This window comes from Meles meles, chromosome 21 (genome assembly GCF_922984935.1).
Source record: "Meles meles chromosome 21, mMelMel3.1 paternal haplotype, whole genome shotgun sequence".
Taxonomy (NCBI): domain Eukaryota; kingdom Metazoa; phylum Chordata; class Mammalia; order Carnivora; family Mustelidae; genus Meles; species Meles meles.
In genome coordinates this window covers 39,458,097-39,485,654 of record NC_060086.1, presented here as the reverse complement: position 1 = coordinate 39,485,654, position 27,558 = coordinate 39,458,097, and the positions used below count along the sequence as shown (strand labels likewise).

Below are 27,558 nucleotides of genomic sequence, written 5' to 3'. Positions count from 1 at the left end.
ACACTCATTCCCTTCCTTAGTCATTCTGCCAATGTTTATTGGGCATCTGCTATGGGCCAGGCACCTGCTAGTGCTGGGAGTACATTGACAAATGTGACAGTGTCCCTGCCCCTGAGAAGCTCAGTATCTACTTGGGAAGATACGAAATTGATAATTAAAATACAAGACATTAACTGTTACATTAGAGCAGAGGTTTTCAGCTTGGGCAATGCTCACATTTGGGGCTGGATCATTCTTATTTGCGGGGGCTGCCTGTGCACTGTAGAATGTTGAGCAGCATACCTGGCCTCCACCCACTAGATGCCAGAAGAATCCTCCCTCCAGTGATGACAACCAAAAATGTCACTAGATATTGCCAAAAATCCCCTGGGGAACATTATTGCCCCTGTTGAGAACCGCTGTTAAATAAAGACATTTACACAGTTTCTTGGGAAAGGAGCAACTGATTCATCTAGGAGAAACAGGGTAGGTTTTTAAAAAGGATGATGGCATTTGATCTGGGTCTTGAGGTAGAAACATGGCTCAACAGCCAGTGAAGTAGAAGTTGAGTATTTCAGGCAAAGGGGATACAATGGTATGGCAGAACACAGACTGTTTAGAGGACAATACATGTTCTTTGTAGGTGAAATTAGACTGCATGGCAGATAAGGCTACAGGGGCAAGCTTGGGACAGTTCATGGAGAGACTTAGGTGCCAAGAAAAGATGTTTAGACTTTATCACATAAATAATGGAGAAGCAATGAGCTTATTAATTAGGTAAGTGTTGTGTTAATATTTGTATGGCTTATTTGATTGCTCTGTACCTGGTAAAAGCACCCCCATTTTCTTTGGGGGAATTACCTGTCCACCATTCTGAGGCTGGTGGTGTAGGTGGGGTTGAATTCCTACTTTGGTTCCATAGATCTGGCTAATCAGAGCGCTGGTACGCACCTCCATGTGATTAGTTCAGTGGTGGGCATGTGATCTCACCCAGGTTAGTGGGGGCACACTCTCTCTTTCTTCTAGGGTTACTAGTTTGGTAGAATATTATCTTCAAGTCTGGACTTACTGGAGGACATCTTCACACAGCAGTTAAAGAGTGTGCCTAGGAGGATGCCAACAAAGAGGAAAGTAGGAACAAGAGACAAAGAGAGAATGATCTTCATTGTTTGAGCAAAGCCTAACACCAGCATGCTTTGGAACTTTCACCCACATGTGTCAACAAGTCATGTTTCTAGTTTCTGCTGGGTTGAGTTGAGTTTCTGTAACTTGGAAGGGAAAGAGAGAGACCTGAGAAAGTATTTAAAACATTGTTCTTGGCTATCTAGAGAATGGAGCATGGGCAGGGAAAGGTTTTTTACAAGAAGACTACTAAGAGGCTGATGTACCAGTGCAGACAAAAGATAAGATGCAGTGAGTGGAAATGAAGGGAACCTAAGAGAACTGAAAGAGGAAGTAGGAGTTTCTAGCCAACATGTTGAGTTGTATTCATGGCGTGCAAGCCACCCCCGGCCATGACACTGATGCATCCTTTGTTCTTGTGTCCGTGTCATCCATTTTGGATTATATGTTCCTGGGAATGGGAATATGATAGCACCTAAGATGGCCCTAAATTATCCCTCTCTCCTGGAATTCACATTCCTTGTAACATCTTCTCTGGAGGTATGGGTGCCCTTCTTGATTCACTTCAACTATGTGGACTATGACAGAAATAATGAGCTATTACTTTCAATATTGGATCATCAAAAGACATGGACGTCCCTTTTGGGTGCCCCTTTCTTGCTTGAGGCAAGAAGCTGCCATGTTGTGAGCTGCCCAGCTGAGGGGCTAGGAACTGAGGTTGAACACCTGCCAAAAAACTATCAGCCCAAGAACCTGTGAAGAACAGAATCCTTCCAACAATTGCATGAGTGAGTTGTGGGAACAAACCCTTCCCCAGTTGACACTTGAGATGAAACTACAGTCACAACTGACAGTTCGCAGCCATGTTAGAGACTTAAGCCAGATGCGCCCATTAAGCTGTGCCCACATCCTGATTCATAGACACGATGAGTTACTTTTTCCTGTTTTGAGCTGCTAAATTTTGGAGTAAATGGTTATGCATTAGAGATGAATATTACAGAGGGATGTAGTTCCTATTTTATGTTATATACATAGTAGGCAATCAATGAGTACTTGTAGAATAAGTGAATAGATTCATTATAAACAGCAGCCCCAGATGCTTGGCAAATAGCCAGATAACAATGGTATGTAGGGTGTTTGAGACATGGGGATGGAAACTTAGTGGAGAGTTGAAGGGTGGAGGGACCTTCAGGATCTGGCAACTATGGGGACGTAAATGGCATATAGGAAGTAACTTTAGAGAAGTGTGCCAAGAGTGGGATGCATTTATGGATGGCAGAGTAGTTCTAGGCAGAATAGATAGAAAAAGAGATTATTATGGAGCAGCTCAGAGGCAGGAAGAGGGTATTTCTGAAACCAAAGAGAGGTGCCAAGGGACTGTCCACACATCAGATGATGAAGAGATAGCAACCAAGATTAAGGACCGAACGTGGCCGTGGGGTGGGACAGGGAGGGCAGTCATCAGTTAGGAAGATGCTAAGGTCATAGCTTCAGTGGAATTGTATGAACAGAAAAAGCATGTTGCAGTAGGTCACTGGATGATGGAGAAATAGAGGTGATAAATACCGTTAGATTGGTAATAGAGGTAGACCCAAACTAGTAGTGCGCTTAAGGCTGAGGAAGAGTTGAGAACAGCGGGTTAATGTTAAGCCACCTTCCGCATAGTTCCATCCTGCCAGCCAGGGGAGTCTGAAGACAGAGCAGAGGGAGCGATGAACTGGTGGAGAAAGATCCTGGAGGAGGGGTGGAAAGATGGAAGCAAGGCACTCCAGCAGGGCATTTAGCCTTGGCACTGAGAAGTGTGTTCAGATAAGTACTTACATTTTGGTTCAACATCTGTCCTGTGCTGTTCTGTTCTGTATTCTCTGTGAACTACTCCAGAAAAATGTGGTTGCTTTTATTGCCAAGTTGCTTAATTGCCTTACGGAATAATGGCAAGCAAGCTAGTCTTGGAGCTTTTGAACACGGAGACGAATCAAAGCAGGAAGAGGTAGAGAAATCAAATAGACTGATGGCCTTTTCATTGACAGTCTTTCGAGTTGGTTACCCTTTCTTTTGTCAGTCTCGTAATGGTTGCTGACATCTGCAAAATACTTTTTAAACTAAAAATAGAGAGGAATTGTAGAAAATTCTACATGTTATCATCAGGCATATATGGCTTATGCTTTGCTTCCCCTCCCCCCCCCCTTTTGTCTGTTAATAAAAGAACTTCTTGTGCCAATGCCAAGTCCAGACCATTCTCCATCAGTGCTTCCAGGATTGCTACCACTTCGCCCTGTCTAAAAAAGAGCTACCAAAAAGGCATGACGGTCCACTTTATTCAGTATACTTTGGTCTACCACCTAAAACTGCCAGTGCCTTTTTACTTATTTATGCTTTGTCCACCAGTGAGTTAGGGAGGGCTTTCATGCAAAGAAACTGGTTCAGCAAGGTTTGACTGCCTCCATGCTTCCTGCCTGGGATAGGAACTGGAGGCTCCTGGAGCCTAATTTGTTTCTTCTCACTAATGCATTACATCACTGTTTCTTAGCCCTACTTATGGCTACAGAAACACCAAAATGGCACTACTGAGTGGTCTCAGGGGCTCCCTGCAAAATACCTGTAGACTTTAATATATTCATGGTGCATAATCAGTGCTTCAGAACCTTGCTAACAATTACCTTTTCTCTGTGAGTTTGAGAGCACAGCAAGCAATCATGTTTTCAAAGAGAAGAGAAATGCTTATGTATAAAGCCCTCAGCTCTTTAAATGTTGAATTCCCATTCTCTCCCCACTTCCAACCCTATCCCCAAGTCATTCTGCTGTTGGACTATTCACACAGGTACTTGGCACACCTGTGGTAGGAATACATGTTGCATGTGTGTGTATGTGTGTGCAGCTTGGGAAATCACATTCCCAGGTCTCCTACCATACTTTGTGAACCGGAATCTCTAGAATGGTGCCCAGATCTGAATATATACCTCTTATATATACCCTGGTTTGACAACTATAGGACATTTGGACACTAGATCAATGGAGCTTCATAGATAATGAAAGATATAGTTTCTTTCCATTCCGAGAGGGCACATCCTTGACTGTGCCTGCAAAGCCAATATGTCCCCTTCTTTCTTCTTGGGGATATTGAGACTAGAGAAGATATTGTCATTGCCTCACACCCTCAGACCCCTGTCCCAATCCCTAAATGTTTAGCTTTACATGCATGCATACTGGGCTTCTATATATCAGCACCATTGCCTAAGGATTCTCTTGACCACTTAGATTCCACTCTTCTTGTGCCCAAGGAAGGCTGAAGTGGCATTAGATTAACACACTACCATACTCACCTAACCCTTAAAGCAATGGCCAACATGAATAATTGTATAAATACTCAAGCTTCTATGACCCCAGGGTGAAATAACCACAGGGGAGATTTCTACTCTGGCTTCCAGAATCCTTTAGTGGGAATAATCTCCAGTTAATCACTGTGATAACTTGTTTGACAATACAGGTTTTGTTGGCTCCTCTCCCTTCTCTAACTTACGTTCCCACTCCCTGGCCATTGTTTCCTCGGTTTGCCTCCCAAATTTATACATGTACCCAAATACTTGTCTCAGGGTCTTCTTCTGGGAAAATCTGAAAGACTGTCTCTAGATTAATGCAGCAGAGCATTTTGAGCCAAGCCTAGAGTAATGGTGTGGGGAAACTCAGAGAAAGGGAAACCAAAGAAGGCATGGAAACATGCTTCATGGATGAGGGTTCACTTTTTACCAAATGCCCAAACTGTATCTTCTAGATGATTATATTCAGAATCCCAAATTTTAGCTATTTTCTATTATTTCCTCATATTAACTACTATATAGTCTTGAAAGATATTCCCAGTGATTCTTTTTAATTCACAGATTTGTGCCTCTTATACCAAACTATAGAAATGATCCCTGAAAGTATAGTCTTTGTGCCTAATAGAAGTATAAGGAATAAATAGAAATAATAAATATATAAATAGAGAGCATAGTAATGCATACTTTGACCATGATTTACAGATATTTTATTTCTCAGAGCATCTATTACCCACCAGTAACCACTGCAAATGCATATTCTTCCTTGTAAGGTTGCATATTTCATCGTAAATGGCTTAAATATCTTTACTTATCCATTTGTAATAAAATGACTAGGACTTAAAATAAAGTAAGTGCATTTGAAAGAAATCAATTGTCAATACTCTGTGCTGCTAATACATGGAACATTTTCCCCCCTGAGGTGTCAGTGCATTAAGGCAAAACTATTTATGTTCTGATTATAAATTCATTAACTATTTACACCTAATTGACTTACAACTTTTATTTTTTTCTTAAGTCTCACTTTCAACCTTCATGGTTGACTTTACTGGAACTATTCAAAGCACTCTTTACATTCCAAAAAAATGTATATTTTTTAATCGGACTTTAGAATATGTGCACAATTTTTCTATCTCTTGGCCTTTGGATCTTCTATACCCAAAGAGCGATTCTGGAGGTGCAGGAAAACATGCTATGGTCCTGATATCAGCCTGCTAACATTTTAAAAAGGAGATTTTTGAGCTTGTTAGCTTTGTAAGCTTTGAAAATCCACCCTTTTCTTCCTTTGAGCCTCAGTTTCCTTATCTGAAATACGGAAATAGTAATAGTACCTACCCAACAGGACTTCTCTGAGGCTAGAGGTCATGTCTGAGGCTTGGCAAAGAGAAAATTCTCAAAATTGTTTTTCCTCCTTCTTTTCCCTCAAGTCCTAAGCAGACATATAATTACCTATTACTTTATCTAGTGGGAGAATGAAACTCCCAATTCACCATTCAGTTGTGAGTGAGTGAAATTGGCAAGCGCCTTTTGCTAATGGCCACTCCGACTCAGAACTTACTTTCAAAGCTGGAAGAAAGGAGGCTGTGGTCAGTTCTGCACAAATTGCCTCGATGGGTCATTGAGGATTGTGGTGATTTTGTTCTCTTTGTTAGTTTAAGGCAATCTGGGTGTTGGCCAGAACACTCAGCCCAATATGAAGCATCTAGAGGAGTGAAATGAAATAATCAACGTGCAGAAAGCAACAGAATTGTCAAGACCACATTGCATTTCTCCAGGCTGACCCTGCTGTGTAGCTGTTACGTGGAAGTCACCATGCTTTCCATCTGAGCAGCTCCCACGTGCCAGGCTTCAGGCTGAGGGTCTTCTCTGGGGTTATACCATTTAATTCTTCACACCTTGGTTTGAATCCCAAAACAACAACGTACTGGCTTGGTGACTGTGAGCAAGTTTCTTCATTTCTGGACCCCAGTTTCTTCTTGTGTAACATGAGGATGAGAGTAAAACCTGGTTTATGAGATTATTTTGAGGGGCTTGTGAGAATATGCGTGGAGGTTTTGACCACAACGCTTCGTACCTTGTAAACTTGAGTAAATGCTGGTCATTATTATCGCGGCGCTACTATTACTAGTACTGGTACTACTGCTATCACTGGATTGATGAGGATGCTTTAGATCAGTGGACCTTACCTCAGGTGATTTTACCCCCAGGGAGAGTATGGAAATATCTGGAGACATTTCTGATTCTTAACATCGTAGGAGGGGATAAGGTTATGATGGACAGTCAGGGAGTGCTGCGAGCATTGAGTGAGTAGAGGCCAAAGATGTTGCTAAACATCCCGCAGGGCACAGATGGCCCCACCAGCACAGAGGGTCATCTGGTCCAAAATGTTAGTAGCGCTAAGTTTGAGAAACCCTTCCTTAGGCCACATAGAATCCTCAACAAGTTTCCACAGTAAGGGAATCGATCATCACAAGCAGCAGAGGATGTGTCTGTGTGGTAGTGTCAAGTGTTAACTGACTTAGCAGCTTGGCAACCTCATAGATATTTCTGGTTCTTTATTCTTTCCTGCTCTGTCATTCTCAGGCTGGTGGTAAGGTATCTATGGCAGGTCCAGAGGTCATAACTACACAGGAAACATCTGGAATAAGGAAAAAAATTTTTTTCTATAGTTTTCACTTGAGGGAAGAAAAATGTTTTCAGTAAGTGTATCAACCACCTTTTCCTGGATCACACGACATGGACCCTATGATAATTCCTGAACTAATCACTTATAAAGAGCCTAGAATCATCATGTTTGAGGATGTGGGTCAGATTAGATATCCTCTGTATTGATAGTTGCTAGTATATATTAATTATGTGTTCATTATTTTTTTTAAAGATTTTATTTATTTATTTGTCAGAGAGAGAGAGACAGAGAAAGATTACAAGTAGGCAGAGAGGCAGGCAGAGGCAGAGGGAGAAGCAGGCTCCCTGCCGAGCAAGGAGCCCGATGTGGGACTCGATCCCAGGACACTGGGATCATGACCTGAGCCGAAGGCAGCCGCTTAACCAACTGAGCCACCCAGGCGTCCCTGTGTTCATTATTTTTATCATCATCTTGATCCCTTTTTTTTCCTCTTTCTTTTTTCTGTTTTACACAAAGGAAAGCAGAGGATTAGTGATGTTTAAAAAATTTGCTTTGTTCATATTGCTGTTAAGTGATAGAAACATGATGTGAAAACACAATCTCTTACTCTAGAGCTTTATCCACTTCTTTCTTTTCTTCTTCTTCTTTTTTTTAGATTTTATTTATTTATTTATTTGACAGACAGAGATCACAGGTAGGCAGAAAGGCAAGCAGAGAGAGAGGAAGGGAAGCAGGGTCCCTGCTGAGCAGAGAGCCCAATGCAGGCTCGATCCCAGGACCCTGGGATCATGACCTGAGCTGAAGGCAGAGGCTTTAACCCACTGAGCCACCCAGATGCCCCATCCACTTCTTTCTTAAAGAAAGGGTCCTGGGAATCTGCATCTCCCTCTCCCTCTGCCCTTCCTCCCAGTCATGTGTATACTCTTTCTCTCAAATAGATAAATAAGATCTTCTTTTTTTTAAAAGATGTTTGATAGTTTTTTGTTTTGTTTTGTTTCGTTTTGTTTTGTTTTTAGTGAGAGCATGTGTGAGTCATAGGTGTGGGGAGGGAGAGTGGAAGAGAGAGAGTCTTAAGCAGATACTGTGCCCAGCACAGAGTCTTTCCAGAGTTCAATCTCGTGACCCTGAGATCATGACCTGAGCTGAAATCAAGAGTCCAACACTTAACCAACTGAGTCACCCAGGTACCCTGATAGTGTATTTCTTAAAGACATAATAAATGATGTATAAATTGGCCCACCTTAAACCAAGAACACAGCTTAGTTTCTATAGTCATTATTGGCCAACCATTTGGAAATCTTTGATTCACTCGGTTCTGACCATGCTCAAAATATTTGTTTCCAAAATGCTTTTTATATAAGCAGGCTCCCTTTCATTCTGCAGATCCCTCAACCTCCTTTTTATTTTTCTTACTCCAAGACCAATGGACTGGGAATTCCTACTTTCATGACTGTGAATCACTGACATGATTCTCTAAGCATACCTCAATGGTGTATGAGTTCTAGTTAATAGAAAGATAAGATACATCGTGATTTGTGCTTCAAGAACTCAGTTCTGACACAAGACTGATTTATTTTTGAGTCCTGGCTTAACCATTCACTAGCTCTGTGGGCTTGGCCAAGACATTGGACTCCCCCCCCCCCCTTTTTTTTTAAGATTTTATTTATTTGACAGAGAGATCACAAGTAGACAGAGAGGCAGGCAGAGAGAGAGAGAGAGGGAAGCAGGCTCCCCGCTGAGCAGAGAGCCCGATGCGGGACTCAATCCCAGGACCCTGAGATCATGACCTGAGCCGAAGGCAGCGGCTTAACCCACTGAGCCACCCAGGCGCCCTTCCCCCTTCTTTTAAACTTTGGTTTTCTCACCTATGAAAAAGAAAATATAATGGTACTTACACCTAGAGTTGTACTGTGAGATTAAATGAGAAAATACAATTAAAGAGCTTATATAGTAAATGCCACATGCCTCTTATTTCTATTGCTATTCTTTTTATCATGTTTGTTCAAAATCTTATTTATGTTACTGTTACTGCTATCATCATCATTATTTGGGGATGGAATTATTGGGGGATGGAAACAGGAGAGAAAAAAGATGAGCCCAAAGAGAAACAGAGAAACCATCATGTTTACTATTTCAAAGACATTTTTAAACAGTGTGAAAGTTTGTATCCTTTCAGAAAAAAAGGAAACTCATCCCTAGACACTGGATGGCTCATTCTCAGTATTTAATGCTTTGGTTAATATCAAACTCCTGAACTTCATGATAGATTGTGAGTTAGTTCAACCAATCAATAACTGTATATTGAGTATCTGCCATGTGCCCAGTGACTGAAGGGGGAGTAGAGAATATGAGGAAATCCATTCCCCTGTGGTCTTCAGACTATTTAATTAGTTCATTAGTTGACCCAGACTGTGAAAAAGCTTTGAGGTAAGCCTGAAGAGTGAGAACTTGAGGGCAAGGCAGGTCTTACATAATACTAAGGTTGTACAAAGAGTTTTATTGAGTCAGAGTCATTTATAAAAAAATTTGAATATAGTATCCTCTCTTAAGTGACTGCTATTGAAAAGTATCCTTTGGGAAGAGAAACAGAAGGATGCTTGATTACTTCAACTATTTTTAGTTTGCTTTTTTCATCCTTCTATCTTAATATACCACTCATCATCCTAAAAATCCTAGAGTACTTTAGAGTAACTTATGAATCCCAACAATTCACTATACGTTTACAGTGGTCATCTGGAAAGGTTCTTGAACAAATAGAAGTTAACAGTAAAATGATCATTGAAACATCAGGGAAGGTAGAGCAATGTCCAGGCTGTGGGTACTGGAATTATGGATAGTAGGTCATAACATGCTGTAGGGTCATTCTCCCCAAATCTGCCTTTTGTTAAAGCAAACATGTCTTTAGTTTCAATTCAGAGCCCTTTATGAGCTTGCCCTAGCTTACATCTTCAGCTTCATTGTTCACTGCCTTCTGCACCACTTTCCAGACTCTTGTATTTAGCACGACTCTTCTTACATTGAATAGATTTGCTGTTTCTTAATGGAGTTATACTCTCTTTTGCTTCAGACAGTCTCCTAAGCCATGTTCTTCTCCAAGAATGTCCTTAACATTTGGGGTAATTCCTACTTATCTTCTCTGTTTAGAGGTGATCTCTTCTAGAGAGCTTTGCCTGACCTTCCCCTTTCCCTAATGTCTGGCTATATGCTTCTGTTCAGTATGCGCCTAAATCTTTCAAAACTGTTGAGATAACTTATTTATGTACCTACTTATCATATTAGAGTATAAGCTCCTTGAGTGCAGAGACTGTCTAGTTTATTTGGGAAATGGTTTACAGGAGACTTGCCTTGAGTAAGGTACATATTTGATGGCTGAAAGAATGAAGGACTAAATGAATGGGCGAACAGATTGATCTCAACCTGTTTCAAAGAGGTCATCCCCTTTAGACAGCAATGACCAAAAAGGAGAAAACGTTCACCAAACATTTATTGAGTTTATGTGTTTGGCCCCAAGCACTGAGGAAAAGTCCTTGACGTCAAGGACCTTTCAGTCTAATGGAGAACATTTACAAAAGGTGAAGACAAATGATATGATAGAATTAAGTAGAGGCGTTTAGGGAGTTCAAAAGAGAGACACTGGTCTTATCTGTGTGTGTGCAGGGGTGTGGGGAGGTTGGAGTTGGCAGGGAGAAAGGATGCCCAAATGGAGATCTTAAAACCTATAAACTATACAAGAAATGAGAAGTTGTAGGAGTTTCCCAGGTTGGAGAAATAGCATATGCAAAGAATTGGAGACAAATAAGAGGAGATTATCCCAGATCATTGGGTCAACATAAAATGAGAGCCACATAATCTAGAAGCTTGTAACCCATGTAGAAGACTGTAGACTTTATTTTAGGGACCATGCAGAGCCATAGGAAGAGCCCAAGTTTGAAAGTGAGAAGTGAAATTTACACTCTATATGGATCTTGAGCACTTTGGGCAGGATTGTGCACTCTCAGCCAATGATGAGGCTACAAAGTCATTCTCTCCTATCAGCTTTAGGGAACACATTTTGACACATGCTTAGATCACAAACTGCTAAGTATTTTCCATGTCCAGTAGGAGGAGCCAAAGTCTCCAAGGTCATTGCCCTGGGTCGTCCCAGGGACTGTCTCATTCAATACCCTCATTACCTAGAAGTGGCTCAACATAGAGGAATGACAGAGAAACTCTGCCTGGAATGTGAAAGATCATTGTGAAAAAGAAATGAATACTTTCCAAATGAATAGCATAATAGCATGCTATATTGATCTTTACTCTAATTTTGTTTCAAATTGTAGTGAATGTCTCCCTCACTCACATTAAAGCTTCCTTAAGCTACAACGCAACACAGGTACCCGTGAGTCACGGCTGATACTCGGTGCTAATATATCTAAGCTTATTTCTACTCCAAAATAAGTCAGAGTCGACTTAGACCGACCTTGATTTTGAGATAGTTAAATATGTTTTATTTCATTTCCAACAGAAAGATATATATTAAAAAATAATAAAAGTACCCAGTGATTACCCATTTTAATGAAACAACAGCCAGTGTTTTTGCCTTGAATGATTGCATTCATTTTTCCCCCTCCTGGAATAAAAATGAAGGAGCACAGAGAAACAATTCCTGTTAGTGAATTTGCACAAAACATTATATTTCAACAGAACTTCCCATTAACTGCCATTTATTTCTTCTCTCATTATTGATAATTTGCTTTTAAATTGAGAATACCTTTTTTACAACCCATCTTATCTCCCTGCACGGCTAGACAATTACATTTAAATTCGGTGGTTTTCCCATTGTAAACAGTTTCTGGAGGAAATGATTACAGTGTTACTAACCTAGATTTATAGCTTCATTGTGCTATCAGTGAAGGAGAAGAGAGTAGTATAAAGGGAAAAAAAAGTTGTTTACATACAAATATATTATTATCAAAGAGAGTCCTAAGGAAGAATATGGTAAAACTAACCCAAATTGCAAAATCATCCCCTAGGGCCAGTGACAGAGATACCTTTCTGGATTTTGCAAACTTTCTTTCTCAAATGATGATAAAATATTATATGTTTTTTAAAATTCCAGTTGTAGTTAGGAGTTTCCTTTGTTTTATTCTAACATTGGAAGAAACCCTAGCCTGACAGGATTATAGAGGAACTCCCGTAGAGCCTGTTTTTCGTTAGGCACTGGGAAACGCTCACATTACAAAGCAAACACATGCAACATGGTCTCTACTTTTGGAAATTTCACAGCCCTACTTGGAAGAGGAGCCATACTGCATATGCAAAAACAATGAAAGTGTAGGCAGAAAAATGAACCTGAGCCTCAGATCAAGTGTGTAAAGCTAGAATCTGGCCTTGTCCAATCCCAGTTGGCCCTTAGAAGGCAAGGTAATGCACTGGTACATCGCATGAAATTAAGAAGACCTGCCCAGAAATCCTGGCTTCTTGCTCATTGTGTGACCTTCAGCAAATTATCACTCAATAACACATTCCTGTGCAACATAACCACCTAAAAGGGTTATCCAAAAAACCAAACAACATTCCCCTAAGTAAACAAACAAGCAGGGTTTCTGGCTCTGTGAGTCCAAGGTGGAACCCAGAAAGGAAGTATCATTGCTTTAACTTCCTTAAGCACGGCTGGGCAAACTGTTAAACCTATAGTGCCTACTTCGTCAGGTTGTTGAGAAAATTCGATGTAAATGTTTCAAATAGCATCTGGCAAAAAAGTGCTTATTAAGCAGTAGCATTTAGTTAGGAGTCACAGGGATTTTGGCACTAAGGCAGCTGGTAAGAGGACAGTCTCTAGACCCCTCCAGAGACAGCACCCAGTGCAGGATTAAGCCCTGTCTCGGAGAGGCGAGGCAGGGGCCACGTGCAGTCCCGCTTCCTGCAGGGTATCTGGCTCCCGTAACTTTTTGCCTCTTGGGTAAGGCTCCATCCACGCCCAGCCGCTAGATTTAGATTCGCCAGACAACTTTCCGAGACCAGAAGTGGATGGGGTCAAGAAGCCGCCGCCACTTAGCATTTCTCCCTGTCGTTTGTCTGCTCTCACTGTGGGGGTCAAGATGGAGGGAGGCGCTGGTGCTCAGTAAGTGAGTCTACTTTGGGACAAGGACTTGGGGACGCTAAAGACGGGATCATTACCCCTACTTCCAACTCTCACCCCTTCTTCACCTGTTTAGGCCAGGAGACCTAGGCACGGAGTCTCCTACGGACCCCGGCTCTGCCCTCCGCTGCCTGCTGGAATCCGGGGCTGCACGCGTGACAGCAGCAGCGGCCCTGGCGATGGGAAGGGGGAGGGGGCGCTCCCGCTCCCGGATTATTTTTGGCTCCGCAGCCGGGGCTGCTTGCTGCCTGTCGGGCGCGCGCACACTCACTCTATCACACACACACACACACACACTCACACATAGACACGCGCGCACACGCACATACACCACATGCACACATTTTCTCGCTCGCTCGCTTGCTTGCTCCGCTCTCCTTTGTTTATTTTCTAATCTGTATTTTTGTTTGAAGATCTCCTTTTCACTCTCTGCTGCTTGCCAGCAAGCGCTCTCGCGGGCTGACCCGGCGTACACTGCTCCCCTCCATCACCCCAGCCCTCCTCCCGGTCTCCCCGAGCGCGAGCGCGGGGTTTGAAGGTCACCTCCTTTCCAGTCCCCGTGCGAGCCGCGCCGCCGCCGCCTCCTCCTCCAGCTGGAGCGGGTGGCACAGGCGGCGCTGCCCTGAAGTGCTTCTCGCAGCAGCCTGCTGCTGCAACGGACAGAACCCGGGGTCTGAACGGGTGGGAAAACCCAAACTCGGGGAAGGGAATCCCTTCCTCTTCTCCCCAGCCCCCGGCTGGACCCGCGGTGGGGTGGGGGCGCTCTGCCAGCCCTGGGGACAGCAGAAGCAGCTGCGGCCGGACCCACGCGTGCGCCTCCGGGACAGGAGGAGGAAGGAACCAACAAGGATCCCCGCATCTGGAAGGGACAGCCGTGCGCCCCGCCCCTGCGTCCGGAGTGAGAGAACTCTGAGCCTCCAACCCAGGCAGAGCGCGGAGGAGCGAACGGTGGCTCCGCACTGAAGAACCTTGCGCTCTACACACCCTGGCAGTGGCCGTTAGGACCCCGGCTCTCCGGACCCGCACCTTGCCCAGCTGTGCCCAGCCCGCCGCCCAGGCAGGGGCGCCAGGGCGGGGCTGACCTGCCCGCGAAGTTGCGGACAGCGTGGGAGAAATCAGCACCCCCCTTTCGCCGCCTCCAGCTCATGGTGAGTGTGGCTGGGGGTGCAGAGAGCGCAGGGGAATTGGAGGGTCTGGGGACGCGAGCAGAAGGCGACTGGAGCCGGGCTCTCCGGGAGTTCTAGGTAAGTCCAAGCGGAGTCACCGCCCCTGCGTCTCCCCTTCCCTCCACCTGGCCATAAGGGTCCCACAGGGGAAAGAGTTAGGTCTCCGAGAGGTGGCCTCCCAGCACCAGGCTGGACACGCTGGACTGGGAACTTTTTCTGTGCGGTAGAGATATCTCCGTGTGGGTCCACACAGGGGGGCCAAGATCGTGAGCCCTAGCGTTTCACTTCCATAAGCACGCCCTTCCTCGCCCCAGAGCGCCCCTCAGGAGCGCCGAGGCTGTCTCGTCCACCCTCCTGGGACCGAGTCCCAGGTGCAGGGAGCGGCGCAAACCTGCCTGCGCACTTTGGTTAGTCTCTCTGGCCGGCTAAAGCGAGCTTTCAGCGCGCCCTGGGTCGCTGCCTTTCCCACCGCCCTTCTGGAGGTCTGGGGGAGGAAGCACTTCGGTGGCGTATGAGGGGGTTAGAAACGCAAGCCCCTGGGAAGGTGGGGAAGAGGAGGGTCGCTGAGCTGGAGGGAGGTCTTCTATTTATTGGTACTGGCCTAACGGCACCCGAGATGTCGCCGCGCGCTCAACCCTGGGGTCAGCTTGGGAGCTTGGGACTTGGAAACTCCTGCCTGCGCACCCCTTCGATGTCTTAGACTACTTCACCCCGGGGTGTGTAGTTGGGCGGGGGGTGACGGGGAGGACCCCGGCGGTAGCAGAGGAAGCAGTGTGGGAGTGCAGGCCGGGGGTCGCCCCCTTTTCAGCTTCAGTTTCTCAGCTCCAGAGATGGAGGTAAGGGCGGGGTTTGCGGGGCTTTGTTTCCACGTCCATGCTGCGGGGGACCAACTGGCAGAGATGGCCCTGGAGCCTCCAAGGCTTTAGGTCTAGGGACCAGGTGTCACCGAGAGCCTGGGAAGCTGCCTGCGCGGGAAGGAAGCGGGAACACCAGGACCCACCCTGTCCAGGAACTACCAACTCCATTCCCTGCTGCCAGGGAGCTGAGGGCCCTTCATGTGTGCTCGGGCAAGGACCAGGGTGCACCTGCCTGTCCAGGAGTGTATGGGGCGGGGCTGTTATGTGCTTGGAGATCCACGCCTGGTGGTGTAGGGGATCGGCACCCAACCGCGGGTCTTCTCAGTGGAACTTGGAAAGAAGAGGGGGAGATGATGCCAAATAGCTTTGGGCTGAAATATGATGCACCATAACTTGAGTTTTATTTTAAAACAGTAGTCACTTTCTACTTATTTATTTAAATCCAGTGCATCCCAGCTGGTGATCCTTCCCAGCCCTTGTCCTAGTTCATTTACGCTCCATTCCCCATATATCTTCATGGGGGGGGGGGGGGTGATAAAGCAAACCCGAATTCTTTCATTTTTAAATGACCACAGAGGGCCCAACTGGAGACACAGGCAGATTTATTTTGGTCAAGATCTTTTTTCTTCAGAGGTAGAGGACTTGGGGCCTATACAGGGTAAAGGTGACTCTGGCAGGGGCTTTGCTGGCAAACAAAGGGGCTGACTCCAAATATGCTTTTTGAAGGATGCACTGGGTCCAGAGGACTCCACTGGGTTTCCTCTAAGTTAACTCATGGCTGATTTGGGTTAGGAAGAAATAGATGTCATGTGGTACTGTTCTGGGTATTTTAAGGTTTCTAGAGAGTAGAGTTTTACCATGGAGAAAAGCATAGCCTGCCCCCTCCTGCTAGCTGTGTGACCTGGGGGAAGTTACAGGACTTCTCTGTGCCTCAGTTTGTTTACCTGTTAAATGGGAATTTCAGTGACAGTATTGGCCTCAGAGGGCTTGAGGTAGAAATAAATAAAGCAATAAACACTTAGAAAGAGGTAGTGCCTGCGTAATGTTAGTTTTGTTTTATTTTGTTTATCAAGTAGATTACTCCATATTTTCAGGCTTATGACACCAGGTGGGATAGAAGGGGCAGGCGTTTTCTCTCTCTCACACACACACACACACTTAACAAATGATAATCGTAAAGAGAGGTTGCTCAGCAGAAGCCTCAGTCTCTCTGAGATAAAGGCTCCTCCTCTTTTTCCACAAGTGCTAAGGAGGGTCAGAGACAGGCAGCCCATCCCAGACAGGCTGGAATGCAGGTTGGTGACCTCTGAAGCCATCTCAGCAAGCACAGATGTCCAGAAATTAAGTTTTTGTGGCACTTGTGCATTTCTCCTAATCAGCAGAAAGGCCTGCTTCTCTTCAGCCTCCTGGGATGGAAGCATCTTCTCAGTAAATCTCACTTTCCTCAGAACACACTGTCTTTTTAATATCACCCTGTGGTCCCAGAGTTTTCCACTCAGAAACGAGCCAAAACGTGGGTCTGAGCAGATTTTTCCTCCTGGAATTGACCCACTCTGCTCTATTTTCTCTTCATGATAATTGATGCTATTTTTTTACCTACTCCTCTAAGGTCTGAGCACAGGCCTTTCAGACATCCTCATGTCTCTGATGACTCTTTTTTTTAAACAAGTTAAGCCTTTTCAGTTCAAGCCATACCAAACCATTATAGTTTATAAAATTCCTTCCAGATCAGGTTTTTGTTTGTTTGTTTGTTTGTTGTTTTGTTTTTGTTTTTGTTTTCTTGCATCCAGAAAAAAGAGTCTGCTCTGTATAAATATGTCTGGCATTTCACCTTTCTAAAAATTAGACCATTTTATTTGCATCTTTTAAGCTGATGTGTGGAGTAATGAACACATTCCAAGAGGGAAATCGGATCTGACACAGAAAATACTTTAGGGACGCAGTGATTTCCCAGTGGCGTGTATGAAGACTATTGAAATCCAAGTGCATTTGCTCTGAAGGACACAGGGCAGCTAGTCCTGCCTTTGCCACCCAGCATGAGAGCTATATAGTAAGCATGCTCCATAAACTAATATTGGTTGACTTTCCTAAAATCATCGGGCAATTTGTCACATGCACATTCCCCCATATTGCCCGAGAGAAAACTTCGTTATACCAAAGACCTCAAACACAGAGATGATGTTTTTAAAGGAGTCTTGAGGCTCTCCCTAATGCCTACTTCCATTATTTAAAATACTGCCTCAAGGCACACATATAAATATTAAAACTTTAATTAAAGAACCAGGCAGTGAGAGAGCTACAAAATGAGGGGCACCCAGCACATTCAGGTGACTTCGACAGAACATGGTTCTCTAGATTGTAAGGTCTAAGGGGTCTTATGGATATGACACATGAGCTTTTAAGGAGAGACAATCACCCTGTTTTCCATCTGTAGTTGCTATGAGCACCATCATTACCATTGGTTTGTTACTGGTCACTAGATACAGGCGATGGGGTGTCTGTTGCCTGTTACTCCTGATGGGTGTGTCTGTCTTGGGAAAGGAGTGCCTCATGACATAAATACTTTGCCAGGACGTACCACACATCAGTCACTTTGCTTGGGGAGAAGGGCAATGAGAATGTTGGTCTTTTGGGGTTTCTCTTGTCGTGGAGAAAGCCAGACAATAAGGACAGGATGAAAATGTATTTTTGTAAGGATAATGACAAGGGATGGAAAAATTGTAATGTGACGATTTGGTAGAGACTGACTTGGAAGGGCTTTCCAAGGAAGAGAGATTTGAGTGGAGATCTAAGTGAAAAGAAGTTCTGGTATGTCTTAAACTATACACTCATCCCCTGAGTATTTATTGAGCATCTACTATGTGCCAACCAGTGTTCAAAGCACTTGAAATATATAATGAACAGTATATAGAGATACCCCTGTCATGATGGAGTTTCCATTCTAAGGTGGTCATTTGCATGAAGAAATTTTCAGAGTGGTGCCTGGGTGGCTCAGTTGATGAAGCATCTGCCTTCGGCTCAGGTCATGATTCCAGGGTGCTGGGATCGAGCCTCATGTTGGGCTGCCAGCTCACTGGGGAGTCTGTTTCTCCCTCTCCCTCTGCCCTCCTCATGCTCTCTCTCTCTCTCTCTCACAGATAAATAAATAAAATCTTTAAAAAAAAAAAAAAGAAGAATGTTTCAGAGACAGAGAATAACAAGTGCAAAGGCCCTGAGGCAGAAGCAATGATAATATTATAAGGATGAAGTTGGGTTATATAAGTAGGTCCTTGAGCTTTTATGGGGGTCTGGATATTATTCGCAGTGGAAGCCACTGGCAGGTTTAATGCAGAGAAATTCAATGATATATTTATGGCTTAAACATTGTAGGAAATATAGTCAGATGCTTCTGAGAAGAATAAACAAACAAGCACGCGTTCTTGGCCAGCCAGCTTTTGTGTCAATGTTCAGATTCATCTCCAGATTTGGTCCATAGACTTCCTGGTATCTGGAAGGATAAGTCCCCAACATCTAAGAAATTAAGCTTTGTTTTTTCCCTCTCCTTTGGGAGTGAGAACAAAGTCTTCCATTCAAGGACAAAGATTAAAGGAAAAAAGAACCTCAAGTTTCTCAGTAACGCTCTTCGTATGTGGGTGCAGTACTGAGCATACACCTGTATACATTGGCTTGTTTTTTTTTCTCTGAGTGCCTTCAAAGAGGGAACATTTCCCCACAACCTGCTACACACATCTTCCAAGTGCCTTGGTCAGCATCTCTCCTGCATGTAGATCTTCTTAATCCGTCATCTCTTCTAGTAGGTTTCCTTTTGCATGGTGGCCACATGGTTCTCCCATTGATTGATGTGTTGGATACTGACAGGAAGAAGGGAGTTACCTCCTGAGAGCTCTCAGTATACCCAACATCACCCATCTTTGAAGGCTCTCCTGGCCTTGGAAGGTGGAGGTATGGTTTGATAATGGAGGGTTTGAACATCGGGATAGTTCAGTTTTCTTCCCATATTTGACCCCAAAGCTGTCTCTCTTTATGCACAACCCTGGCAGTCTGTCCGTGACTGTTAGATACACTGTGACAATAAAAAGTTTGTATGTTGTGAACACTTCCTACACAGCACAAGCTGTACTAAGTACTCTGCCTGCATTGCTACGTATTGAGCTGTGCTTTTCTGGCCTGGGAGCATCTCCCTCCCTCACATCTCACCTCGCTCACTCTCCACTCATCCATCAAAAGTCTCTTACTCAGGGGAACCCTCCCTCTTTTCCTTGTGTGGGTTCTCCTTCCTTACCATTATCCCAGGGGGAGCTTTCTGTTTACTTGAGTGATCTGTTTTATCTCTTTCTCTTACTGTACTGAATGGTCAACTCCAGGTGGGCCGTGCACACTCCTGATTTAGAAATCTCTGTATCCTTAGCATCTAGCATGGCGTGTGGCACAGTGTAGATGCGTGTTATGGAAATAGTGAATTTTTCCATTTGGTGCATCTAACACACTTTGAGGTGGATTCTCTTCAGATCTCCATTTCGTGATAGCTTGCCAGGTGTAGGCGGGCTACAGCAATTTGTCTCAGGACACCACAGCAGGTAAATGGCATACCCAGGACTTTGAAGCTGATGGTCTGAGTCTCTAGCCCAGGATACCAATCATCGCACACTCCACCGCTTTCTCTGCCTTTGTAAGAGGTGAGGGAGGGAGGAGGTGGTGCAGGGCAGAGGTTAGGGGGACCTTGCTGCTTAGCTTGGGTTGCTCTGAGAAGTGATGCTGAGTCGATCAGAGGGACAAAAAGAAAACAGGTACCTGTTTCTATTTGCTGCCATATTTCTTTTTTTGTTGTATAAGAGTGGGTTGCATTGGTGCAGTCCATCTCCTGATTTGCTGTTCCTCTCCTTGGATCCTAAGAGCCCTGGGCTGCTCATAGCACCTCTGACCCCTATTCCCAGATACTCAGATACCCCAGAACTGTACGTATGATTTTGCAGGAAGTCTTGGAGCCCCTCTCTGGCTACAGGAAGTCCTTGGGTATAACACACCCCAGGCTGGCAGCGGTCTGACACGCACTCAGCACAGTGTGCAAACCGCTGTTCCTGCCATTGAAGCAGGATCACTCCGTCGTCTGAGCCAGGTCCGCTTTCATTTCTTCTGAGACCAAAATTAGACCTTTGCCAACATAATAGATAAACTTGTGTAAACCACCTTGCTCATTGCTCGGCCTGTTTTTCCCTCAATTTTCTCTTTTCCATGAATTTTAGGATATAGAGTCAGAGATGAGGGCATGGAGTTAGGTGTTCAAAAGTGTCTTCTTTGTACCATCATCCATTCCATAAGAGCTGCCACCTGTTGGAAGCCCCTTTTGTGGGCGGCTTCACACCCTGCGTTTCATCAACTCTTATCATAAGCCTTTTATATCCCCATTTTTCAGGTAGTGAAACTGAGGTCCAAGAAATAAGTTGCAGACTCAAGCAGTTGCTTCCGGATCCTGTGTATGTCTCTTCTCCTGTGCAGGGAGAGGGTGTGCTTGGGTGCTGATGGGCATAGCAGAGGGACCGTTAGAGGACACAAGGCAGGTAGGAGGCAGTGCAGGGCACTGGTTAGGATTTTTGAATCACACTGTCCAGCTTCATTTCCCAGCTTCATCACATTCTAGCTCCATGATCTCTGGCCTTAATTAACCTCTCTGTGCCTCAGTATCCCCCTATACATGAAGTAAGAATCACCCCCGTGTTGCAGGGTCAGTTTCGTGACTGATCAGCTTCGTAAATTACTCCAGCAAAGGGCCTGGCACGTAGTGTGTGTTTAGTAGGGGCGCTTGCTAGGATAATAGTGGCAATTATTATTGTCATTTAATAATGATGATATCATTATTACCATTATTGCTGCTGCTAGAATTGCACAATTCCTCTAGGCAGCAAATTGGCTCCGAAATATGATTCCTTCATTTTCCTTTTTGACTGTAACCAAGATGATAAATTGAGAGTGAAGGGGAGGAAGCCAGCCTAGCTGCAAATGTATACTTGAAGGAGTTGACGGACCTGGGTCGCTCTATGGAGTTCTGCCTGCAGAGGACTGCTGACAGTGGCCATATGCACGAGCTCTGATTGATTGGCAGAGAGAAACACTAATTTATTAGACTCGTTATGAGAAGTGACGGAGCGGGGAATCGAGAGGCTGATTCGGCAACAGTGGCCCTAGCTAGATCCAGTGGTGCTGTGCGTCTGCTTCCCTTGGGACACGCCCTGCGTCTTGATTCTGGGGTCATTGCTTGTGTTCTAGAGTGAGTCTCTTAATGAGGCCCCAGGAATGCGCTGCTCCTCCTTAGGTCTTTCTGAAGGGAAGGCTAGCCTGTGTCATAGCTTACGGTCATGGCATTGTGAAGAACACCCTCTTTTCCCGTGGCAGTCTTAAAAAACCGAGTTCAGTTTAGGCTCATTGCAAAGGCCGATAATGGAGAGCTCGTGTGCAGAAATTCCCCAAGGGAAAGAAAATAGTTCTCATTCGCACAGGTTGGGAAATTTCAGGAGTTTCCTTGGGGGGAATAGAGAGGGTAATTGATACCTGTCTTTAAGAATAGGGGACTCGGGGCACCTGGGTGGCTCAGTGGGTTAAGCCTCTGCCTTCGGCTCAGGTCATGGTCCCAGGGTTCTGGGATCGAGCCCCACATCGGGCTCTCTGCTCAGCGGGAAGCCTGCTTCCTCCTCTCTCTCTCTCTGCCTGCCTCTCCAACTACTTGAGATCTCTGTCTGTCAAATAAAAAAAAAAAAAAAAAAAAAAAAGAATAGGGGACTCTTCCTGGGAGGGCTTCTCATTTCTGATCTGGGGAGTTTGGTCAGTCTGAATTATAGCAGGCAGGATGCTACTAGCTAAGGAGATGACGGCACATTGACCTAAGCTAATGGAGTTCCTTAGGGGTCAGAAAAGCTTTGGAATGATCAATCTCCCTGAGAACAAATGGTGTGAACACCGGCTTTGTGTGAACACAGGACATAGGCTTTGGAGCCAACCATACCCAATTTTCTTGAATCCACATTCTGCCACTTTCTAGCTCTGTGACCTTGGGTGAGTTACTGCACCTTTTGGAGGGTCCATTTCCCTGTCTGTTAAAGGATGAATGATTCTACCCCCCTCACTGAGGATTGGTGCTTCAGAGTACAGCAGGTTAAGTAATGACCCCATCACCACCTTGGAGTAGTCCCACCTCATCTGTTCATTGACCTATAGCATTCAGACAAGTTCTTTCACTCCGGGAACTACTTGAGGTCTAATCTGTTTGAATTTCCAGTCATCACTGAAAGTACGTTATGAGGATAAGGAACTGTTTACCCCCACTCCGTTAATGGAGCTCTACTGAATTGTGTTTTCCTGCCGTTGGCTTGGAATGAAAGCTATCCCAGGAAAGCCATTTGATCCCATGTTTAAAAAAATAGGTATTATATATACAAAGAAAAAGAATAGATTTTTCTTTCTTTTTTTTAAAGATTTTATTTATTTATTTGACAGACAGAGATCATAAGTAGGCAGAGAGGCAGGCGGGGGGGGGGGACAGGCTCCCTGCTGAGCAGAGAGCCCGATGTGGGGGTTGATCCCAGGACCCTGGGATCTTGACCTGAGCCGAAGGCAGAGGCTTTAACCCACTGAGCCACCCAGGCACCCCAAGAATAGATTTTTCTAAACTAATGTTTAAGTGTGATTATAGTAAAGTCCCTCGAAGTGAAAAGAACATAACCATGATTGAAGACAAATGAGGGAACCAAGAAATACAGCAGACTGGAGAGCTGATGCTTCCTGCTGTTTGCTGCGATGAGATTCCTGAGGACTCTGTTGGGGGTCAGTGTGTTGTCTCTGATTTCAGGGTCGGAAAGAATTTTTTCCTTTCTTGAGGTATTGATTGCTCAATTGATTGCTCAGTCAATCGATTGATTGAGGTGGATTGCTACTTATGTACCAGACAGTCTTCTGTGGAACAACTGATGATGTTCCCTTTTCACAAAGCCAGCCAGGAAGCTCAGAGCTGATTTTAGAATCCAATCTTGAGAGTAAATAGGATTTGCTAGCATAGGTTTTACATATTAGCCTTCTTGTCAAGTCCATTTTACTTCTCTGCCTTTAATTTCCACCTTTTCTTGTAATTTCTGTTTCTTTTTTTATTTTTCAGAAAAATAATCTTTGCAAGTGATAACCTTAAAAATCAAAAAGGTATTTTACCAGCAGAACTAGGTTTGTCTAGGAATGGCAGAGAATTGCAATTTGAGACATGCAAGCTATGGCAAAACCAGAGGCAAGTCCCACAGACAAAGGAGATGAACATTATGGAGGAGGAAGTTGGAAGGGATTGTTTTGAATGAAAGTCTATTGGAGAGAAGCAAGAGTTTAGGGTGATGATGGCTCAGTGGCTAAGTGGTGGGGGTAGTGGATTGCTTGTAGGAGATGCAATGTGCATCTTTCCCTGTTGGGATCTGTAACTGATGGTTCTTTCCTTGTGACAGTTCTGCTGGGGTCTGTAATTTTCACTTCCTTCTGTAATGGATGTTGGGTGGTAGGGCTCCCTCTTTCTACCTCCCCTTTGGTCCTCCTGACTCTACTTTATTAAAGTCTTCCTTTATACATTTCCACACAAAATAAGTATTTGTAAGATCGGTGGAAGTTAAAAGACACAAATAAATAAATTACAGTCCTTTAAAACACCAGGAATCCCTAGAAAATAGGACAATATAATACAGTGCTTGGTATCCTGAGCTACATCCGGAGTAAAGAAATATTATTTTGAGTCCCAACAGTGCAGATAGATACGTTTTCTTATTTCCTCCTTTTTTTTTTTTTAAATTGTTTCCCTGGAGCATCGCATATGATCACATAGGACCACGTTTACGGGGTTGCTCATTGCCTTCGTGATGCATTCGGTAAACATTTTCAGACCCACGCTCTGTGTCAGGCACTGTGCCAGGCACGGGAATATTGTACTGGGGTGATGCACAGACCAGTGATCAAGACCAACAAGGTCTGTGCCTCATGGAGCATATTCTGTCGCTGGAGAGACCAACAGAAAACATGAAAAGAAATAAATGGATAACATAATTATGTATCGCAAGTATTAAGATGGAAACAAAATAGAGCAACCTAACGGAAGGGTGGATGGCCACATTATGCAGGAGGTGAGGGAAGGTTTCTCCAAGGAGAGACGTTGAGGTGACATTTGAGCCGAGATCTGGAGAACGAGAAGGCCCAAGTTCTGTAAAGAAGACTGGTGGAGACTGGGGAGGAGGCCATGGTGCGCACCAGCGCGTTCAGGTAGGAGAGCGTTTTGCGTGTCCTGAAAACTGCAAGGTGGCACCCGTGCCTGCGGCAGCTGGAACAAGTGAGTTGATGCGGCCCGAGAAGCTGCAGAGGCCAGGCAGTCACAGCCTGTCTTGAGACCCGGTGTTCTTTTTCTCTGAAGTGGGTAAGATCTGTGTACCGGTCCTCATAGGTGTATGAAAGATGAGAGAAAATAGCTCTGAAGGTGAGGGGCTAACTGCTGGGAGCACCTGTGGGATCAAGGCTATGTGTGTGCATGTGTGTGTATGTGTATACGTGCACGCCAGTGCCCCCGTGTGCACCGTGTGCATGCAGGTGCCAGTGTGTGGGTTGCAGGAGAATCGAGGGAACAAAGGCTAACAGGGTGGTGCTGATGGTCGGCTCTGACTTCTGAGCCCCTCGGAAGGGGAAGCTGTGGCAGTCGGGCATCCTGCATAGGACATCTCAAGGCCCAACTCTGTTTAGGTTCGCGTCCTCCCTCCACCAGCACTTTCTCAGCAGTGACAACCTCTGAGGAGGTAGAGCCAGGCCCCAACTCTAGGAACATTATCTTCACAACATCCATGAAGCTTTATGAGAAAACAGAGTTCATTCACCTTAGACCACTCCTTAATTGCCCCCTCATTGGCTCCGTGTCACTAACAGATTAAAAAACATTGGGAAAACCTTCTGGGACTTGAGCATTTTGGAATCTCTGTTGAAGTCTGTGGTTAGCACAGCAGAGATCCTTTTGCTTCTTTCCTAAAGTTAACATTTTTCCTGCCCTCCCTTTTTATTCACTTGTTTCGTTCTGCTGCTGCTGTGGTCCTGAGACTCTGAATGAGTGTCCCGTTAGTTCTATGGTCCTCGCTCTTCCAGCGTGGGTAGAATGCTGCTGCCCTGTGTCCCTCCTTTGTTCACTGTTTGGAGACTAGAATTGGTGAAATTCCCTTTTGTAGAAATAAAATCAGGGAAGCAGCTTGCAAATTTAAATGGCCTCTAGTGTAATTCTTCTACTTATTAAAAAAATAACAATAACATTATTTATTCCCTAGAGCTCCAGACTGCTTTACTGAAAGAAGGGAGGGAACCCATATATACAGGGGAGAGAGGCTCCTGGGCTTTCATTCTTTGATGGTCTTCTCTTTACATAATTTTGGGGAGCATACTGGGGAATACTCATTTTGCCAGCCACAAACGTACCTCAGTGCGGGAGAATAAATGGAGAGCAGTGTCTGGAACAAATACTTGTCTTAAAAACAGTTTATAAAATGCCAGCAGATGTCAGTGTGCCCTTGCCATTTAATTTTTTTCCCTTTTAACTTCTAAAAGCAACATTAATTATTTTCAGTAGTTAGAAAAAAAACAAAACAAAAACCATATTCTCATATAGTCATCAATTAAGACACCATGAAGCAACTCTTTTTTTTTTTTTTGGTTAGGTCTGGGAAGGAGAGCAGCAGAACTCATTTCATAAGGTGAATCCTCTAAATCATCTAACTATGTAATATAATTTTGTCTTTTCCCAGAATAGTGGTTTCAAAATTTAAAGCCTAGTGTGGATTTTATTTTTTTTTTCCCTTCCCTCCAAGCCATTGTTCAGAAACTAATAATAGCCCAGGATCCAGCTCAGCTTCTGAGAACCGACTGGCTCTGCTAATTGATACAGCTCTTCGTTCAAAAGCTGGAGTTTGCAAAGGGGGGTGAGGGGAAAGGTTGGGTATAGTCTCAGAATTTGTCATCTGTGTTAAAATGAGAACTTCGTCCACTTTTTTGTTGTTGTGAGCACAGCAAACTGGGTGATAATGGTCAGCTTGTCTGCAGACATTTTTGGATTGAAAGTTGGGGGCATCTGTACAGAAAAAGATCAGACCAAATGATTTAAAATTCCTCATTTTTAGGCAAGGGATGATGTACTAAGCATTCACAAAAGTCAAGTGCAAAAGAAATAGGCTAGTTTTGAGGCAGGGAATGTTGTATTTAACCAGGCATAGTTGATGCTTCACTTTATTTAATAATTTAGATTAAAATGACACAATACTAGACAAAAAGGGCAAGAATATGCTGAGAAAAATATATGCCCTTCTCCTTGCCTCCTCTCTCACCAGACACAACTACTACTACGGTTTCTCACGTATCCTGTCAGAGCTATTATGCAGAGACACACATTTACACCGATAGAAGGTAGCATAAGATATGCGTGGTTCAATTCTTTGCTCATATTTTTAAATTTACGGATCTATTTTAGGGATTATTCCATATTCGTACATATATATCTTTCTCCTTCATTTTGTTGATGGGTATATAATATTCCATTGCCATATTTACCCTCCATTATTTAATTGGTTTCATTTTGCTGGATGTTTACATTATTTCCAATATTTCATTTTTTAAAAGATTTAGTTATTTATTTTGAGAGAGAATGTGTGTGCATGCATACATATCCACACATGGGGAAAAGCAAAGGGAGAGGTAAAAGAAGAGAAGCAGTCTCTCTGCTGAGTGTGGAACCCAGTGCGGGGCTCCTTGTGGGACTCAATGTGGGGCTCCATAGGAGGCGAGACCTCAGACCCTGAGATCATCACCCAAGCCAAAACCAAGAGTCAGGTTCTCAGCGGACTGAGTCATGCAGGCACCTCTCCAATATTTCATTATTAAACGGCTGCATTGAGTATCCTTGATCACTACCATGACCTACACATGTAAGTTTATCTATAAGATAAATCCATAAAGATGCAATTGCTGAATCAAAGGAGATGTACCTTTAAGGTTTAGAGACATCCCAAATCTGATGCTTTGGCTAAAATGTGCCCTTGTGTCTTGGTGGGTGAATGGAGTTTAGATGAGGCCATAGGGTAGTTCTGGTTCTGATTTTGTGGCCTTGGTGCCAGGCATGTGGCTGCTGTTACACATTGTTTACCTGATGGACTATTTTGAGGTTCTTGTCATTCCTGTTTTTTGCTAACACTTTCCATCTGCCAGAGAGTTGCTAAGAGATTTAATTTCATTTTCACACGTGGTCCTGTGGAGTAGACCCTGCTGTCATCCCTATTGCAGAGATGGGGACGTGAGGGCCGAGAGAGGTCAAGTGCTTTGCTTAGGATCATAATGT

General features: G+C 44.3%; 1 protein-coding gene across 9 annotated transcripts in view; it reads left to right on the top strand.

The window, feature by feature from the left end:
- RBFOX1 (RNA binding fox-1 homolog 1) overlaps positions 1-27,558 on the top strand; it is a 1,785,930-nt gene that overhangs the window by 315,014 nt on the left and 1,443,358 nt on the right. For 3 of the 9 annotated variants that reach the window (XM_045993979.1, XM_045993969.1, XM_045993978.1), the window contains exon 1: positions 13,857-14,310. The exons of 1 other annotated variant lie outside the window; for it this stretch is intronic. In XM_045993979.1, the coding sequence (XP_045849935.1) occupies positions 14,308-14,310 (3 nt within the window). In that variant the 5' untranslated portion in view covers positions 13,857-14,307. Of the gene's footprint in view, positions 1-13,831; positions 14,407-27,558 lie in introns of those variants that run through there. 5 more of the 9 variants (XM_045993965.1, XM_045993971.1, XM_045993976.1 and 2 more) reach the window with 3 other exon arrangements.